General features: G+C 40.6%; 1 protein-coding gene across 4 annotated transcripts in view; it reads left to right on the top strand.

Moving 5' to 3' along the window:
* The window catches only part of sox5 (SRY-box transcription factor 5), a 166,249-nt gene that overhangs the window by 72,556 nt on the left and 75,286 nt on the right, over nt 1–18,407 (top strand). For 3 of the 4 annotated variants that reach the window (XM_057324647.1, XM_057324646.1, XM_057324645.1), the window contains one exon: nt 7,584–7,656. The exons of the other annotated variant lie outside the window; for it this stretch is intronic. In XM_057324647.1, coding sequence (XP_057180630.1) covers nt 7,631–7,656 — 26 coding nt within the window. In that variant the 5' untranslated portion in view covers nt 7,584–7,630. The remainder of the gene's footprint in view (nt 1–7,583; nt 7,657–18,407) is intronic. 4 annotated transcript variants of the gene reach the window in all.

Genomic DNA, 18,407 nt, shown 5'->3' with positions numbered 1-18,407 from the left:
ACTAACGCCCGATTCACACATACTCCGTGTGCAGTGCGTCTTTTTTTACGTGCCCACGTTAACGGATTAGATCATTCACACAGCACGCGGATGCGGTGCGGTCCGTCCGTTGCAGATGCGGTACGTCAATGCAGCGATCGAGTCTATTTTTGCTGTACGCAAGGACTGATTTAAAGCGAAAGCACACTTATCATGCTCAAAATGAACACAAATTGCAGTAATTTCACCATAAATGCATATACAGTAAATGAAGTTTACTACCATTTTTTATTCATGTTATTGGTTTAATTAAGCAATAAAAGCAAAACACTTACCAGGAGTTGTAAAAATAATTCATCCGATTAAAATGTTGTGTAGTACAAATATTCTACAGTGTTTATATTGCATGGGGAAGGTGCTTCTATGTAGATAGTGATACGCAGGTGGTCCAGAAAGTACAAGACGGCAGCGCGATGGATGACACTCGGCTAATTATCGAGGTAGAGCAATACAAAGTGATTTATGACCCCCAGGACTGTTTTTATAAAGACCTGAATGCTAAAGAAAAGGCATGGGGAGGCAGTTTCATCGGCCACTCGAATGGATGGTAAGTTATTTTGAAACTCTTTTAATAGGCTAGGCTAATATAACTTCACGTAAGCATGTAAGTGTGTTGAAGTACCATCCCAACATCAAAACTACAGATAAAATATCCTTTAAATAGTATGTTCTGTTGTGTTAAGTCCTGAAAAGGTTTATCATTTTATTTCTGTGTTGTCCTACACTTAATTCAAAGTCATGTTTTTTAATCTGGATACACCATGGAAGTTTACGGTGGATGCTGTTATACAGTATATATCTATCAACCACTCGCACTAAACATAAAACAGAGAATCACGTTTAGATTAATCATCCAAACATTGGGAAATTACTGCATTGTTGACTGAATCACACCGTGTTGTGAGTTTGCAGACCGGTGCATGCTGCAGAATGTCTGAAAAGCAGATATAAATGTTTGCTTTGAATTTTTGTTTTACAATCAAGCAATCAAATGATTTAAAGTCATATCCAGGCCCTGAAATATTATAGGCATTTGGTAGGTTTTCTTGACTTGGACCTGTTAGAAACAGCCTAGTAATCACACAGAAGACCAATGCAATTGGTTACATTTCTTTGAATTATTGCAGTTGTGTATAGCATTGATTTAATGATGTTTTTCACTATAACACGCATTTTTTGTAAGCACGCATGAATCATAATCCGAGTGTATACAGGTGTACATGGAAACGTCCTTGTATATAAAGGAATTTACCCGCTTTCATATTTTCTCCCTTTTATCTTCCTACACATGTAATATTGGGATGTTCATACATGTGGATTGTGAATAAAGAAAAGCAGCCCGTTCTTTAGGGGGCTCCGCTCCGATGTCAGAGTGGCAGCGGTTGCCATGGCGCTGTTTACAAACACATCTCTCTCTCTTTAGCCTCTCTTCCCCTCAAGCGGAGGGGCTGGTGGGGAGGTGAGCGAAATCGATTCTCAATCGAAGCGACATTACTGTGTTTGGAAGCTAATGCACTTTCGACTGAACTGGAAGAATGAGGCGGCAGGCGAAAAAAAACACAACAAAAACCAGTCGGAGAGTGTGTTACGGCAAGGAGAAGAAAGGGCTTTATTGAGGCGGAAGAGATGTTCTCGGGGAAGAAATCAATTAAAACGAACCTTTAAATTACACCGCATGGTCGCGTCGCGTCTGTTAGGGGCAGGGTGACCGCTGTGGCCCGAGCGGGCGGCGAGCCGCTAGGCCCCGCAGACCGCTGTGAAAAGTGCTGCAATAATGGCAGACCGGTGCGAGATGTTGACTTGCCGCAGCGCCTCTGCGATGAACAACCTTTTGTGTGGGGTTCACTTGTTTTAGCGCCAAATCTTGGCTGCATCTGGATGGCATTCCAGTTTTGGTTTGATTTAATTGTATGCATAAGGGGTCTTACACAATTGCCATTGTCACCAAACAGATTAACAGAATTGTTTGGAGGTGTCTTGCACTCAGATGAATCAGAGCTTTTCAATTGAATATTTTCAGCGTTATGTTGAAAAAACATCCTGTTGGGAACACTTATGCACTTAGGTTTGTAATCTGTAACTTTTATTAGTCTGAACTAAACCAAAACCAGTAATTGAGCAAGTATGTAAAATGGTTCTTAAAGTGATAGCTCTCACTTTAAAAAAATTAAAATTCTTTCATCATTAACTCACCCTCATGTCATTACAAGCCTGTATGACTTTCTTTCTTCTACAGAACACGAACGAAGATATTTTGAAGAACGTTAGTAACCAAATAACATTAGTCCCCATTGGCTTCCATTGTATGCACACAAAACCACTGAGACATTTCTCAAATTATCTTCTAAAGAGCCCTATACAGATTTTGAATGACGTGAGCGTGAATTAATAAAGACAGAATGTTTATTTAAGGTGAACTAACCAATATCAGCCCCCTTGTGGAGTTGGGGCTGATACTTCTTTAGATGGGGATTGGGATGGGCCCCCTTGTGGAGCTGCGCCGTAGGCCCTTCCACTCGACCACAAAGACAGTCCTGTATACAGAGTTAGGATGTCCTCAGTTACGCATCCGCGCCACAGTGTCTTGTTTGTACAAGACTGGCCTCGATGTTGTGCTGTTCTACAAGGCCATGTGGCGAGACGCAGCTGAGTGCCTCTCAAAGGAGCTGCATCAAAGGACCCTACATACAGAAACAGGTTGCGCGCGTACCTGCGCAGCATCGCAGAAGAGACCGTCTGTTTAGAAACAGGAGGGCTGTATTAAATGAAACATATTCAGCACTCTCAGGTAATTACATCAGCATGTAAAAGTCTAATTAGAGATCTCCAGCGGGACACATCTACTGACACTAATTAAATACAGTCAAACCAGGATTCCCCTCTTCACATTCACAACCTCAGTGCACACATCCTCACACGGTACTGTACATACAGTACAGGTGAGTGTGTGGATGGCTGAACAGGAAGGTTTTTACTGGTGAAAAAATCACACTCTTGTCATTTCAAACCTGTATGACTTTCTTTCTTCTGCAGAACACAAAAGAAGATATTTTGAAGAACGATGTTAACCAAACAACATTGCACCCCATTGTATGAAGACAAAACCGCTGAGACATTTCTCAAAATATCTTCTTTTGTGTCTCAAACAAGAAAGAGTCATAAACAGGTTCTGAATGACATGAAGGTGAATAAATGATGACACAATTTGTATTTTTGGGTGACCGGTCCCTTTAAGTTTGCTGTATTGATGCATTTCTCAACTGTTCTCAGAGCTGTAGTGTTGCTTTAAAACACCTTTACAAATGATGTAATACAATTACAATATTTTCAAGCATCGTAACTGGTTCTTTCCAAATCCTATTTAACCAGCTACTTGAAAAAAGACCCTGGCGTATGAAAGAGGGTAAAGAATAGATACAGATCAGACACAGCTGAATGTGCGCATTGTGCCTCTGTCTGTTTTAAGGTCCGACCATGGGCCTCCTGTGGCATTTTTTCCGTATTTCACTCACTGCCCTTTGACCTCGAAGTCCTCCTCTGATGAATGCGGGTGTGTTCGTCTGGTTTTGGGTAACCCGCGCGCGGTTACAGTACTAATTTTCTAGCCCACCGTTTGTGTCTCTTCTAATTAAGGCCAAGGCATGGTAGACTGGAAGCGGGCCTCTGCTACGTCTGCTACTTATTATACGTCGAGCTGCACACACACAAAGTCACACACGGGGAGGGATAAGCCTCAGGTCCAGTTAAATCGCTTTCTTCCTTCAAGTGCAGGCAGGGGGGCGGGGCATGCTAATTCCGGCGGGGGGTCGTCAAGGTAGCGAGGGGTTGCGAGGGTGGGACAATGGCAGTGTGCGGGGCATTGATTTGAACCATACCTCTGCACATTCCTGCACAAAACACAATGAAGTGCATTATTCTGCTCTAGTAACCCCCCCTCTTTACCCGACCCCTTTCCTCTTCTTCTTTAACAAAGAGCCTTTCACCCGGTAATGTCTAAACCTTCTAGTCCAACTTACTAACTGTTCTCACCTTGGAAACACAAGCATATACACACACGCATGTAGTGTGTATATGCTTTGTGTACTGTGGGAGGGCCAACTGCACACATTCTTGTGGGGTATTGTGTTGTGTCATAGACCTTTATTGGTTTACAGAATAGTTCACCTGTGCTTGATTTACTTACATTCAATGGCTTTTCTAATGTTCCAAACCATTTCTAAAAGTTTCTTTAGCCACACAATAAGAAAACCAAAACTTGATTGTACTGAAAGTTTTCCGATCCAAAGCTTTGAATATAAAGATGTAACAGTTCTTTTAACAGGATAGCTCACCCAAAAATGAAAATTCTGTCATCATTTACTCATCCTCTTGTCATTTCAAACCTGTATGACTTTCTTCTGCAGAACACAAAAGAAGACATTTTAAAGAATATTGGTAATTGAACAACGGCAGGACCCATTGACTTCCATTAGTTTTGTGTCTACAAAAGAAGTAAATGGGGTACCGCCATTGTTTGGTTTCCAACATTCTTCAAAATCCCTCCTTTTGTGTTCTGTAGAACGAAGAAAGTCACACAGGTTTGATATGATAAGCGAGTGAATAAATGATGGCAGAATTTTCTTTTTGGGTTGAACTATCCCTTTAAGGAACAAGATAAATGGATGTTCGTCTTTGAAACGATGACAGCCGCTCAAGATCTGCTCATTCAATATCCAACTATCAGCTCTCTCTCTCACACCCTGCCATTCATCTTACATGAATGCCAGAGGAATTTATCTTTGCATCTGTTTCTTAACAAGCCCAGATTATCCTTTAACTCCTGTCCCGTATGCTTACATATTAGTGGGTGAAAAAGACCAAAAACCTTTGAAAGCGGTTTATTGGACTCCTTCGTTGTGTAAACAGCAGCAAGCAAACAGTGTCGGACTTGAGCGTCAAATCCAAATCTGTTCCAGAACCGCTGGGCTAATTAAAGCCATCCTTCCCAACGTACGAGTGAAGGAATCAGCTGTCTTAATTATGATAATAAGCAGCAACATCCTTTCAGATTCCTCCACAAAAAAGCATAAATTGAAATTCAACCATGCCACTTGTTAATGAGGTCGTCAGTCAAGCAGCTCTGCTAATTACGACATAGCAAAGCAGTGAATTTACACCAGAGAGTCAAGAAAGACAATCGCACACACTGGCCTGGCTTACCCGGTGCTATCACACACATTGTTTGTTATCTGTCTGGACCTCTGCCTTTTCCGTAACACTGCAGGCTTGTTTACACCAAGAACTATAATGTTTTAAAAATCGTTTATATAGACTTTCATCAGCCGAATTCATTTCTGGTCTGTGTTTGGTTATAATGTAACACTTTGTTTTATATTTAATTTGTATTCATATATATTCATATTTTATTGTATATCAAGTGTATTAAATTATATTAAAACTACTTAACCGTTAACCGTTATTGATTTTTTGCAGAGGTCTACCGGAAGTCAAGTTACACATAATGTTTGTTCCTGTTGTTACCGCTGAAACCGTCTATAATAGCAGACACCACTGCTATAATGTTACGGAGAAACAATACTGTTTAAAAAGTGTTTTCCAGCTGATGAACGATAAACATTGTTGTATACAATGTATTCCATACATTTGTGACTATAAAACCACACCATGCATCATCTAAGGATGCTAATATAGTTATTGTTTATAATTGGGATAAACGGGGACAATTCACCCCAAAGTCAAAATTCTGTCATCATTTACTCGCCCTCATGTCATTCCAAACCTGTATGACTTCCATTCTTTCACAGAATACAAAGGAATATATTTTAAAGAATGTTGGTAACCAAGCATATTAGATTCCATTGACTTCCATGGTATGAACACGAAACCACAGAGACATTTCTCTGTTTTCTGTTAATTGCAATATACATGTTTAAAGAACATGAGGGTAAATAAATGATGACCGAATTGTCATTTTTGGGTGAACTACCCCTATAACTTCTTACGTGAGAGTAAAGCTATTGGGAGGTCTGTAAACATGAGTGGATTGTAGTTTGTGTATCCCATTTGGACTGCGTTTTAAACGGTTGACTGCTTCTCTGATTAACCCATCGCAGTCACTCCAGACGCTTCCATTAACAAGAACAACTCGCAGCAGTCACTGTGTTTAAAAATTTACATCTGTATTTGAGGGAATGAGAGGATGTTGTACATGTACACTTATGTAAGTGTGTTATCTGTGTGTGCATGCGTGTGCGTCGTAAGCAGGCCTGATTGAATTAGAGTAATTAGAGATAGCTCAGAGTGTCAGTATTAATCACACTGCAGTCTCATTATGAGCCCTGCGCATCATTCCTTTCATCTGGTAATGATCCTCAGTCACCAAGTCACACATATTAACCCACATCCCATATTTCTCTGTCTCGCTCCGCCCCCTCATGCACTATATATGTATATAAACATAAACAAGTTTTATAAAAAATATTCACATTGTTAGAGACCATTTGCAACACTGGTTCAGAATCACTTCCTGTTTCAGTTTTTAATACTAGTAAACATTAGAACAATCAACAGAACATTTGTAACGAAAATGCGAAGCAAAAAACGTAATTATAATGTATATAAAGGAATAATATAAGAAACATAAATAATTAAAAACTAAAACTGAAAGAGGAAGTGCTTCTGGACCTCTATTGACTATGTTTTGTCAAATGTCCTATGCCAACTTTGATGGAGTCCTTTATGATCGAGATGACTGAAAGTATGCTTTAGAAGACAATAGCAAGTACAATTCATCAATCTCTTTGACAGAAGGGTGGCAAGAACAAAGACTTCGCAGATAGAGCTCATTTCGCATCTAGGCTGGAGTTTACCCAAAGGGGTGTAAAGACCTATTTTACAAGATATCATTAGATAATGCCAAAATTAAACCTTTTGGATTTTTTGGGGCACTAATTTTGCCACAACCCTACCATAGAACATTACATTGAGAGCATCCTCCCAACAATCAAATCCAGCAAATGGATAAAACTTAAATAATATTAATTTTAAATAATACAACCTGTAATATAAAGCAGTAGTCAAACTGTAGCGGCTTGGAACCGAAAGGGTTATTAAGTGGCCCAGTCGAACCTCAGACCTCCGTCCAAATCAGCACCTGTAAAGCGACTTATTGAAGTTCAAAAACTTGAGCTTAAGCAATTCTGGCTCCAAAAAAGAATAAAACTTTTTTCTACATGCTAACAGAGACCCGACGAGATTAACATCTGACGTAACCGCTGCCAAATGCGGTCCAAGCAGTAGTTATTCTGAGGGCAAATACTTCACTTAGTTGGTTTGGGTTTTCTTTCTTTTTTTTTAAATTAATTTCGTAGAATACCTGATGTTTCATTTTTCTTTGACTCTGTGTTGACGACTAGTTACAGTTTTCTGTTAATTGCATCACGGTTCTTGCAGTAATTGCTGTAACACAATAAAGATAAAAATTCCAGGCAACAAGAAGCTCTTAACGGGATGACTGTACACAATCTGTAATGATTGTGTTGCAGACCGTTTCAAGAGATACGAACACACGTTCACGCTGTCTGCTGGAGGAATGAAGACAGCTGAAGCTGGAGACAGGTAAGACCTACAGCCATAACACAAGAAGATCAAATTGGAATACTTTTAAGTACAAACTACAGTATATAATGAAAGTAGACTTGTCAAGCTGGGGTAAGTTGTCACAGGCTTTGAATGTTATAAATTTATAGAATTGAATAATTACAGTATCTTTTTAATTACAGTATAATCTAAAGTATTTCAAGTTTCCTATATTGTTATACAGTGAATTGAAAAACCTGAAATAGGATGTTAGCGGGAAGCTTTGTGACATCTTCACCAAGACAAAAAATGCTTTCGACACATTACTCATTTGTGAACATAGACGGATAAACTGATTCTGTGTTTTGAAATGACCACAAGTGACCCAACATAATGAGCACGAGTCGCCATATGTATCTTTAAAAGTCTGTTTTGCTTTAATAACACAACACATTGTGAACGAAAAAGAAAAACATCTCTACTTAATAATGTTGCCGAAATACTGAGATTAATATCTGGTCTCGGCTTTGATTCAGGTGTCTCCTTATATTCCTCTCTCCTCATTACGCGCCCAACTCCTGTTTACACAACAGCGAAAGAGAAAACACCTCAAAATATCTCAAGTATTAAGAAAGCAGAGCAAATCTCTAGTGCTTTCAATGTCATTATTCATCTTTTTCTTTTAATGACTCGAAAATAATTATTTGGTTTGAGGAGCGCGATCCCTAATAAGGTGTAGCGAAAGAAAACAACAGGGGAAACTGGAGCGGCGTCTTTGCGTACAGCCGCCGTGTTTGTTAATGAATGAAGGTTGGGTTAATGACGAGAATTAGACTTCAAACGCCGTCCGTCTCTGATGAGAGCCATGCTTTCTCACAACTGCTTCCGACGATAAGGTCTAATGTTGAAACCACGGCGGTCACATATGAACTCTGATTGATCGGATCTTATTGGTGCGATATGATAGCAGATATTTTGCTGAATTCTGTTATCACTTTGTGCGATTGTAGATTTGATGGATTCGCACTGAGCACCCGGCAGACTTTTTTCATTGTGCTGATTCAGAGCGACAGCGTGCAAAATCTTTTAACAGGTCTGCCGAGGTTAACAATGTGGGCTGATTTGGAATCCCTTTTAAATAGCTTAAGGCATCGTAATATCAGCAGACGGGCTATAAAAGTCCTGTAGGGTTTTCCAAACGTGAATGTGTGAGTGATGCATTTTGTAGTGATTTATGTGTGAAGTGACCCTTAATGCATAAATATACGTATCATATCTGGGGAGGCTATGGTGGGGGTGGCAGCCGATCGCAAAAATACATCTAGAGCTCTTACTCAAATCCTTTAATTCTACGCATGTGTATACATCCTCTTTTAGTCTTTCATGTCCCATCAGTAGTCATGTTTTCTATCGTCTCTGTATGTTTCTTCTGGGTGTCTTGTTTGATGTCACAAGTGTGTGTTGTCTTGCTGACTGAGGGCTGTTTAATTTGATCTAACCATATGAAAACAAACAGGCTGTTCCATCACTCATCTCTCTTTCTCTCTCTCTCTCCTTCCTTCCCTTCAGTCTACTTTCATATCACTCTTTTGTGTTTGCATTCATTTCCCTTCCCCATCTCCCACTCTCTCTTTCATTTCTTCACTCTTTTGTTCTCTCAGTCATTCCCTTCTCCTTTTGTTTAAACCTCTCTCTCTCTCTCTTTCTCCCCATCCTGAATAATTGTGTTGTGAAACACCTTTGCTTGTGTGTTCGGCCCCTGAGCCCATGAGGGTCAGTGTGTGTGTGTGTGTGTGTGTGTGTGTGTGTGTGTGTGTGTCTCAGTGCATGTTTGATGTGTAGCGCTCTCCGCTCCTCTCTGTATGCCGGTGAGAAGGGGATCATTATGTGCGCTTGCATTCGAGTCGTTTTTATTTAAGACTCCAGACAATGGCCTGGTGATTGAGGAAAACAACGGGCTGACAATGAATCCCTGTGTCTGATAATGCAGCACCATCCTGCCGGGCAGCTTTAGGAGGGCCCCGGCTCATTGTGGCTCCGAGGAGAAAGGCAGAGAGAGAACAAATCTGCTGCTTAGTAGGAGGAATATTTTGTCGTGGTATGTCATTATTTTGCAAATTTGTATTATCTCATCATGTTGTCTTCATTGTAATTGCGGCTAATTAGAGGGCTAGTTAGAGGCCGGGCTTTGAGGCTAGCTTTAGCGTGAAAGGAGCCTGCCGATTAGCACTCTCCACCGGAGGAAGCACAGAAAGGGGAGATTAATCTGGTTACCTTGACGACACTCGCTTCCATCTGCGAGGAACAATGGCGTTTTGTTTCTTCGGATCAGTTCAGATCAACAGAACGTGGTGCTCTTGCTTTAACAATGCCGAATTCTGTCTAACCTTCTACGGACCTCCTTTTTCGGGGCCCCCCGCCACCTCCGTTCCTCCTCCTCCATTGCTTCGGCCCCTGATCACTGCACTCTCAGTGTTCTCGTTTAGTCTTTGTATTTGGGGATGGACATTTTGGTCGTTTTGTTTACTTGAGTACCTGTCAGATAGATCATCTCAGAACTTCACAGATAGATTGTTTGACTACTCAAGTAGTTGACAGATATTTTAACACATCCACATGAGTACTCGACAGGTAAATCATTCGTCCTCTTAAGCACTCGAACGACAAGTCTTTAGATTTACACTTTGGCTCTCAACATACCTGTTGGCTTGTACCCGTTGCGTATGTTGATTAAAAGGCAAAAGAATGGCTGTGTGTGATGTGCTTGGCAGAGGTTGTAAGGGGTCATAACCTTGTCACACTCCTCCTGAAGGTTTGTCCCCAATCCCCCTTTGGCCTGAAAAGCACTTAATGAAATAATACACTCGTCTGTAGACCCCAGCTCAGGGACTCCCCTACCAACATCAGCCTCAGAGAAAAAAGCCATCCACTGAGCCTATGAGCTCTGAGTACAGTGTGTGAGAGTCAGCCGTTTAAAGTAAAAGAAAGTCTTTTGTTTTCTTTGTGATGAGAGAGAGAGAAGGAAGGAAACAGAGGAAGAAAATCAGCCTCAGAGATCACATGTAAGCGTTCATTGTGATGAGCAGTTAGAGAGACTGGAGTACCAAACACAGTCTCTCCATCTGGTGTTCACTTTGCACTCTGAACAGAGAGAGAGAGAGAGAGACAGAGAGAGAGAGAGAGAGAGACAATTGAAAGAATGCCAGTGACATCTGCTCCCATGGGCACCACAATGGAGATTCATAGAGATCATACTCGCAGCACTCACTACAAAGACACCACTGTACGCGTATGTGTGTGTGTTTGTGTGTGTGTTCATTTGGCCTTGAATTCACAATCCATGTGATCTGGGTCTCCACAGCATCTTGACAAAGCCATGTCCGTCGTGTCATTGAACCTCTCAAACATATGTGCTGAAATTACATGTTAATTTTTACTATGTATTGGTTTGCTAGTTTTATACCGTTTGTTGAAGAATCCGAAGTAACTTTTGCATCACTTGCATTTAGGAACGAATATGCATAAATAATGACCGTTGTCAGACAGGTCTCCTGAACACTCAAACCATCTGCTATTGGTCGTCCCACTCCAAACTCGCCTCAATGGTTTAGCCCAGTGGTTCTCAAACTGGGGGCCGTGGCCCCCTGGGGGGCCCCAAGATGGATCCAGGGGGGCCACAGATTTTGTGGCATTTTATGAAATATAGAAATGTATCATAGATTTTATGCAATCAAACATCAGAAAAATGACACCACCAACCAAAAGAATTGAGGTTCCAGCATTGTATAACTGAATGTTTTCGGTTTAATAAAAATTCTAAGTTTAAGATTATACGTCTTTATATGGGGGGCCGCAAAGCGATGCACTTAACACAAAGGGGGCCTTACAATGATAAAGTTTGAGAACCACTGGTTTAGCCAATGTTGCTGCATTGGGCTGGTCAGGATTCTCAAAGAAATGGTGTTACAAAGCCACACTTTTTGGTTAATTATACAGTGTAGGTAAAAGATCACCTCCATTCAGTCATCATTACAAAATCCTTGTGATTAGGACCCCTGGCATAAAGCGGAGGGGTCTTGTGATACATTAAAAAGGTTACTTACTGAATATATTTACATGAAATGTTCATTTGAGTTATTTCATTATTTGGTAAGAAACTTATGAGAAACATAAAACTAACACATGGATGTAAGAAATCATTTGCTTGAGACACTGGTTACTATACAGTTTAGCAAGCATCATGCAACATATTTGTAGTATAATCCATTCAGTTGTTAAAGCTGCATCGATTGACCAATCAGAAATAAGCATTCCAGGAAACTGTAAAATATGATATATTTGTCTTATAAAAGTATTTTCATACTGTTTGTATACAGCTCTTATATTTCTATTACGTTTGTTAAATGAAAAATTCTTCTGCTGTAGTTGAACCCATAGCATCTTAAAAGCAAACAAACAGAGTAAGGCTAGTTTGTGTGTGGGTTTGTTAGTGTGGGTGTGCTTTTGTGGGTGTTTCCATATACTTATCTTTGAGAAAAATTTCCCCTGTTGTGTTTCATGTGCATTCAAACTGGAATCTGACGATACGCTCCTAATTTTCGTAAGTCATCTCTCTCCAAATCGCTTCAAAGATTCCGCCGTTTTTTCCCCCGGGCCAGTTCTGGCGCGGTGCTGCTATGGAAAAAAAAGACAAACGACAATATCTGAACAGAAAGTGTTTTTTAAAGGGCCTGCGTGGAGATGAACTTTCAGATGCGTCTCCAACGGGACACAGCTGCTGTGTGCGGTACATCTGTTCTTAAGCCGCTGAAAGCTGACAGGAAGTATCCTCGTAATTGAAGCGCTGCTGATTATTCATTCATTCATTCATTCATTCACTCACTCACTCACTCACTCACTCACTCACTCACTCACTCACTCACTCACTCACTCACTCACTCACTCATTTGTTTATTTGTTCTCCCACCTGTTTATTCATTCACTCATTCACACTACAAATAGCTGGTTGATTTGAATGACGTTTCTGGTGTCTACAGAGTAAATGAGAGTGTTTTGTGAGGGAGAATTGCTAAATCTAAATGTTGGAATTTAGAGCCAAGATGGCACTCATGATGGTCTTGAACAGAGACAATTGTTTGACTGTATATGTGTTCCTGACTACACCTGATGATTATGTCAGTTTTGGCGGTAGCGGTAGGGGCTATCGTGCCACGTCCTTTCTGTGGTCTGCTTACCGTCATGGCAACCAAGCCGTGGCCTGGCTCTTCTAATGGCAGCGTTTATTGCATGATGTCACCTGTGTGAGCAAGCTTTTGTTTGACTCTTTCCCACGTGGTATTCCCCCCACACGCACAACAAATCTATTACACATACACAGAAAACAGGGAAAGGAGACAGATGCTAGATGCTCGAAAGAGTGTGTTTGTGCTGTTTTAAAGGGGAAGTGTGTCATTTTTGTGCTACTGTACGTCCCCTTCTGGCTTAATATGCCAATGTTTAAGCCATTGATATGTTGAGTTTGTCCTGTAGGCAGAAACACAGCTTTTTTGCTTACTTCATTTGGTTTGTTTGAACATACTGACCGTCAGAATGGGTTCAGCCTATTAGGTTTGTTTGGGGAAGGACTGTCCCATGGCTGATTTGAATCACTAATTTTGGTGAATTTCAAAGAAACTCCGACTTTAAAGGGACACTCCACCCAAAAATGATAATTCTGTCATGAATTACTCAACCTCAAATAGTTCCAAACCTGTATAAATGTATTTGTTCTATTAAACACAAAGAAAGATATTTAGAAGAATGTTAGGAACTGAGATTTCTGGGGTAGTAAAAATGGTTGTCAAAGGTCAAATGGTTTTTACCTTAATTCTTCAAAATATTGTTCAACAGAACAAAAAAACACGAACATTTTTTTTTTTTACTGTGGTAGTCAATGGCAGTCCAGAAACCTCAGTCGCTAACATTCATCCAAATATCTTTCTTTGTGTTCAACAGAAGGTTTGGAACATTTTGGGGTGAACTATCCCTTTTTATGTAAAAACTCATAATCATATTTTTCTGCCACCTTCATCTTGTGTATAAAAGAACGTTGGTCGTTGTTGAGTATCAAAAAGTGCATGGCATCGGAAACACGGCCAACAATGACTGGAAGTGACATGGGAGAGAAAGAATGAAGGAAAAACTACAAGCAAAAATGCAAACCTCATTGGCAATAGGGTATTGTCCACCTTACACACACATCCATACACACACGGTTCCCTCCGCTCCGCATGCCATGCAGTCTGCTTGGCGATGCCCTCCGTGCCATCTGTAGCCTGTGCCCTATGTGCTTGCCCCTCCCCCGTCCTCCTGCACTCTGCTGGGTGGGCTTAACCATCTGTGTGCCAGAGGGGGATCGCAGGAAACTAATACGATAACACACAAACACGCATGCATACACCTAAAGCACGTAAAGATTCATTCCCTGCACATTTGACCCTTTGCTGCTTTCAAATTAAGAACGGTAGTTACTAATAAAAAATAATAATAATAAAGAAATAATAACAAATTGTTTATTTGCATAATCTTCAATTCTCATATCAGCCAGTAAAACACTCATATTCCCATAAGATTATAATGATTGCATTGTGAAAAGTTGTCCCCTTTTTTCCTTTGCATTCCCAGAATCCTCCCTGAGGACGTTAATGGTGGATGGCAGTGTTTGAGGGTATTTGGCATTCTGGGAATGGGGAAAAGTCTTGGATGCTTGGCAGGTTTAATATGGTGTGTTTGCGTGTTTGTGTGTGTGTTTGTGTATGTGTAAGGAAGGATCTAGGATGTTTGGAAGAGATTACATGGCACCATGTCTGACAGTTTGGCATGGCGAGCGTTGGCTCCGTGCGCGTGTTAGGTAGTCTAGGAGATGTGCCGCTCCGAGGGTCACCAGTGTCAGGTATTTGGCTGGAAAGGAGTGGTGGTTTAGGGGTTTGAGCTTGTAGTCCTCAGGAGCTGACAGGAGCGTGGTGGGCAGACTGGAGTGTTCTGGCAGCGGGGTCGAGGATGGACAGGGACGGCACAGAAAAGAAAAAGATGGCTGGAGGGATTACGCTACTGTCAGAGGCTGTAAAAGAGAGAGGCAGAGAGGAGTTTGGGCCGAAGGAGGATGTGGCTTCAGGTGAACCGGATTAAGAGAAAGATCTTGCTTGCATCTCTTCCTCGAAGGCTAATCGGCTTCCTCAAAAGCAGACAGTATTAGCAATGTAGTTCCCCAACACAAACAGGAACACCACTGGTTTATCTAAACTTTCCCCATAGAGATCAACGATCTACAAATGAGAACTCCTTGACATCTTTATTGAATCTAGACAACAAGTACATAGCACGCATTTCTAAAGGAAGCGGTTTCAAAACATGCATCTGAGACGAAGTTAAGTTACGCGAAACCTAATTGAAAACTCCATTAGATCTGCTGAGCTATAGATGATCAACCTCTGAGCAGTTCGTGTTAGCGCCGGGTCATTTCTCCGCTAGAGACAATGAACTCCTAACAGTGAACTCTTTTCATCTCAGTGGAGCTTTGGCCTTCACTTCATCCCCAGTTAAAAGGCAAAGCCGACATCATTAGAGGCATGGAGGCAGTTGGAGGATGAGGACGTGTTGTAGCTTCAGGCTGTAGATCTGAGAGCTTTGCTCCATCCAGCTTCTTGCAGACGGACTTCTAGAGGAATCGCACTAAACCGCTGCGGAGAATCATCTTAGTGCCTTCTGCTTTTCTCATTTGGCTTTCTCTTTCGTTCTTTCTCTTGTTGCCACAGATTCACAAACACAGTGTGACTTAACTAAAAGCTGCAGAAATGATGATGGTTGTGATGTCACGACCATGAGAGCATAAACGTGACCACCCATGTGACCGTTGAGGGGTTTTAGCAAGTTTAAAGGTACTGTAGCGAATTGATCTTTAATTTAATACTAGGAGTCAGAAAGGCTAAAAAATGGTAATATAAAACCAAATGATAAAAATAAACCCCTCAGATGACTTCAGGGGTGAAACAGTGCTAAAATGTGTAGAATATGGCTTTTAAACGAGAAAAGGAGACAGATGGTCAGAGGGAGTGAGCGATGAATGGAAGAATAATAGGGGAGAGGTATAAGAACATGGATAGTTCTGGTATTGTCATTTTAGCTCCTGCAGCTCCCCATTACGGCTCTAATGGCGAGAAGAGACTCTCTTTCTGTCATCTTTCCCTTCATTCACACTCTTCATTCCCAAGTGTGGCAAGGAGAAGGTAGTTAAGTCTTGACTTTCAGTCTTGTTTGTGTATTATCAAACACAACTGAGAAATGTGTAACTGTAATCCAGATGGATTATACATCCTGTAGAACTAACAAATGACTCACTTCACAAACTGACCTACAGAGATATATAAACACTCAAGCACACATTGACTCATAGAAGCAACCAAAACAAACCTGTTGAATAACAGTGAATAACAATAGATTTCACAATATAGACATTTTTATGAAAAGTGTTTTAAAAAAATGCTTGAGATCCAATGAATTATTATGAAGAAGTTCATTGCAGTATCATGAAAGTCGCCCATACTGTATATTTCATGGGCTATTTAAGTTTCCTGACGCCATACAGTAGCTTTGTGTGAGTCAGACTCTAAATGACGAGTTTATTTGCAAAAACATCCATTTTTAACAAAAATTCTAAAATCATGTTTTTTATTATGTTATCATGTTTTTATTGTGTTAGTTAGATGTTTTTTTTTTAGTTATTATTATCAAAACAACCCAACTGCAATTTGACTAATATTATTATTTGGAATGCACAATAAAAAACTTTTTTTTTGACTTTTTGATAATAAACACATTGATAAAAAATTCCTTACTTAAAAATCCCAATGTTTACATTGTGTTAGGGTCATTTCAGTGGAGAGAGAAAGGGTTGTCAAGATATGTGAGTAAACCCACCAAAAGATATTTTATATGTTGACAGAATGAAGTTAGCAGCTGAACTACTGTTAAACCGACAGCATTTCAACAGGCTGACAATTCGAAGAGCACTGTGTGTGGAACAGAGAAAAACATACTGAGCTGCACTCTCCACCACCGGCCTCACTTAAGACCATCCTTGTTGTGTATGTTGTGATATGTTGATATTTACCGTTGCGAGATGACTGACAGCAGCGCCGACTGACTTTCAGAGATTTTTAGTGTGTATATGTAAAGGCGGTCCTCTGCTGAGGGGGGAGATAAGGACTCTATCTTAATGGCTTCTCTCGTCTGCCACTCAGCCATCAGATGGAGATTTCCTCTCCCTCAGTCCAGATAAACACACTTCACAACCTTGTCACACTCCTCACACAAGCCAGAGAGAGAAAGAGAGGAAGTGAATGAGAGATGGACGGCGGAGACGTCTGTCCTCCAGAACTGTACCATTAGCCCTGGTTCTACAGGAACAGCTCTGCCAAATACGAAAATGTTGTCATTATTTACTGTATTCATTCTCATCCTCAAAACCTGTTTGACTTGTTTTCTTCAATGGAACACAAAATTATGAATGTTGAAGAATGCACTGGTGGCTCTTTTGCATATAACGGTAGTGAATGGGGACTGGAGCTTCCACCATAAATGCATTACAAAAATGGCCAGTAAGACTGATGCCAATGATTCAGATAGCTTTGAGTTGGAAACGGACCAAAAAGTTATTTTCTGAAAAATCTTCGTGATACCAAAGTTCTTTTTGGCATGTTCATGACGTCTGATTCAAGAGCAAGTTGCTCAGACTTTCGAGGAACTTTCATTAAACTATCTGACCTGAAAAATGTTTCATTTATAAATTAGACATAGCTACTTATCTCGTGAAAAGGCCAAAGAGAGCTATATTTATCACAAGATTTTAAGTTAATAATGACCCGAAGCTATTGTATGACTTAGGAAGACTTGGGCAGCATGGGATACTTTAGTATGACTTTAATGGGGCGTTTGGAGCTTGAAAGCTCCATTGCTCATTCATTTGAATTGTATAGAAAAGACCAAGTGTTTTCTGAATTTTTTCTTTTGTGTTCCACAGTTCTACAGATTCGGCACAACATGAAGGTTATTACATTTTGAAAGAATTTATTCTCTTTTAGGGGGGTGAACTGTTTCTTTAAATTTGACAACAGAACAATATTCAGATTTCCGACGATTTAAGACGTTTTGTTCTGTTTTGTAAAGAATTTACTGTACATGCTGATGGAGTTCAGAGACCTGAAGAACTTGTTTTTTGACTCTTCGGGGGTAATACTTGAACTTAACTGTTGTGTGTAATGGTGGAAGGGAATTGTTTACTGGTCGTCTGTGTCAGACCCTCACTTCTCCGGGCCTCTAATGCAGGACAGCTGCGAGGGGCTCGGACAATACATCTGCTAAAGGGACCTATTGCGCGTTTGCATGCGTGCATGTGCCGCACATGTGTATTTGCGTTCGAGATAAACAGATAAAAACCTGCATGCACATATGTTTCCACAATGCAATAACATACCTGTGTACATTGTTTTACAGATCAACCGGAGATATCCAAAAAGCACGCACATATAGGCATACTGTTTACACGTTTGGAAATACCTGCATGCACATACGCACACGCAGCAGTTCATCTGCACACTGTTGGAAAAGTAAAGTTTGTGGATTTGAATCAGTCCGTCTGGAGAGTTTGAACCTTGAAAGCACCTGCCTTCCCCATTCATGCACTCGTTCTCTTAAAAAGCCATCTTCATCTATAGCTGCTTTTAAAGTGGATGAAACTGTTTTGCTCTTCCCTT

Source organism: Triplophysa rosa, linkage group LG24, assembly GCF_024868665.1.
Source record: "Triplophysa rosa linkage group LG24, Trosa_1v2, whole genome shotgun sequence".
Lineage (NCBI taxonomy): Eukaryota > Metazoa > Chordata > Actinopteri > Cypriniformes > Nemacheilidae > Triplophysa > Triplophysa rosa.
Note: the sequence above shows the minus strand (reverse complement) of the source record. Positions and strands in the feature narration are given on the sequence as shown.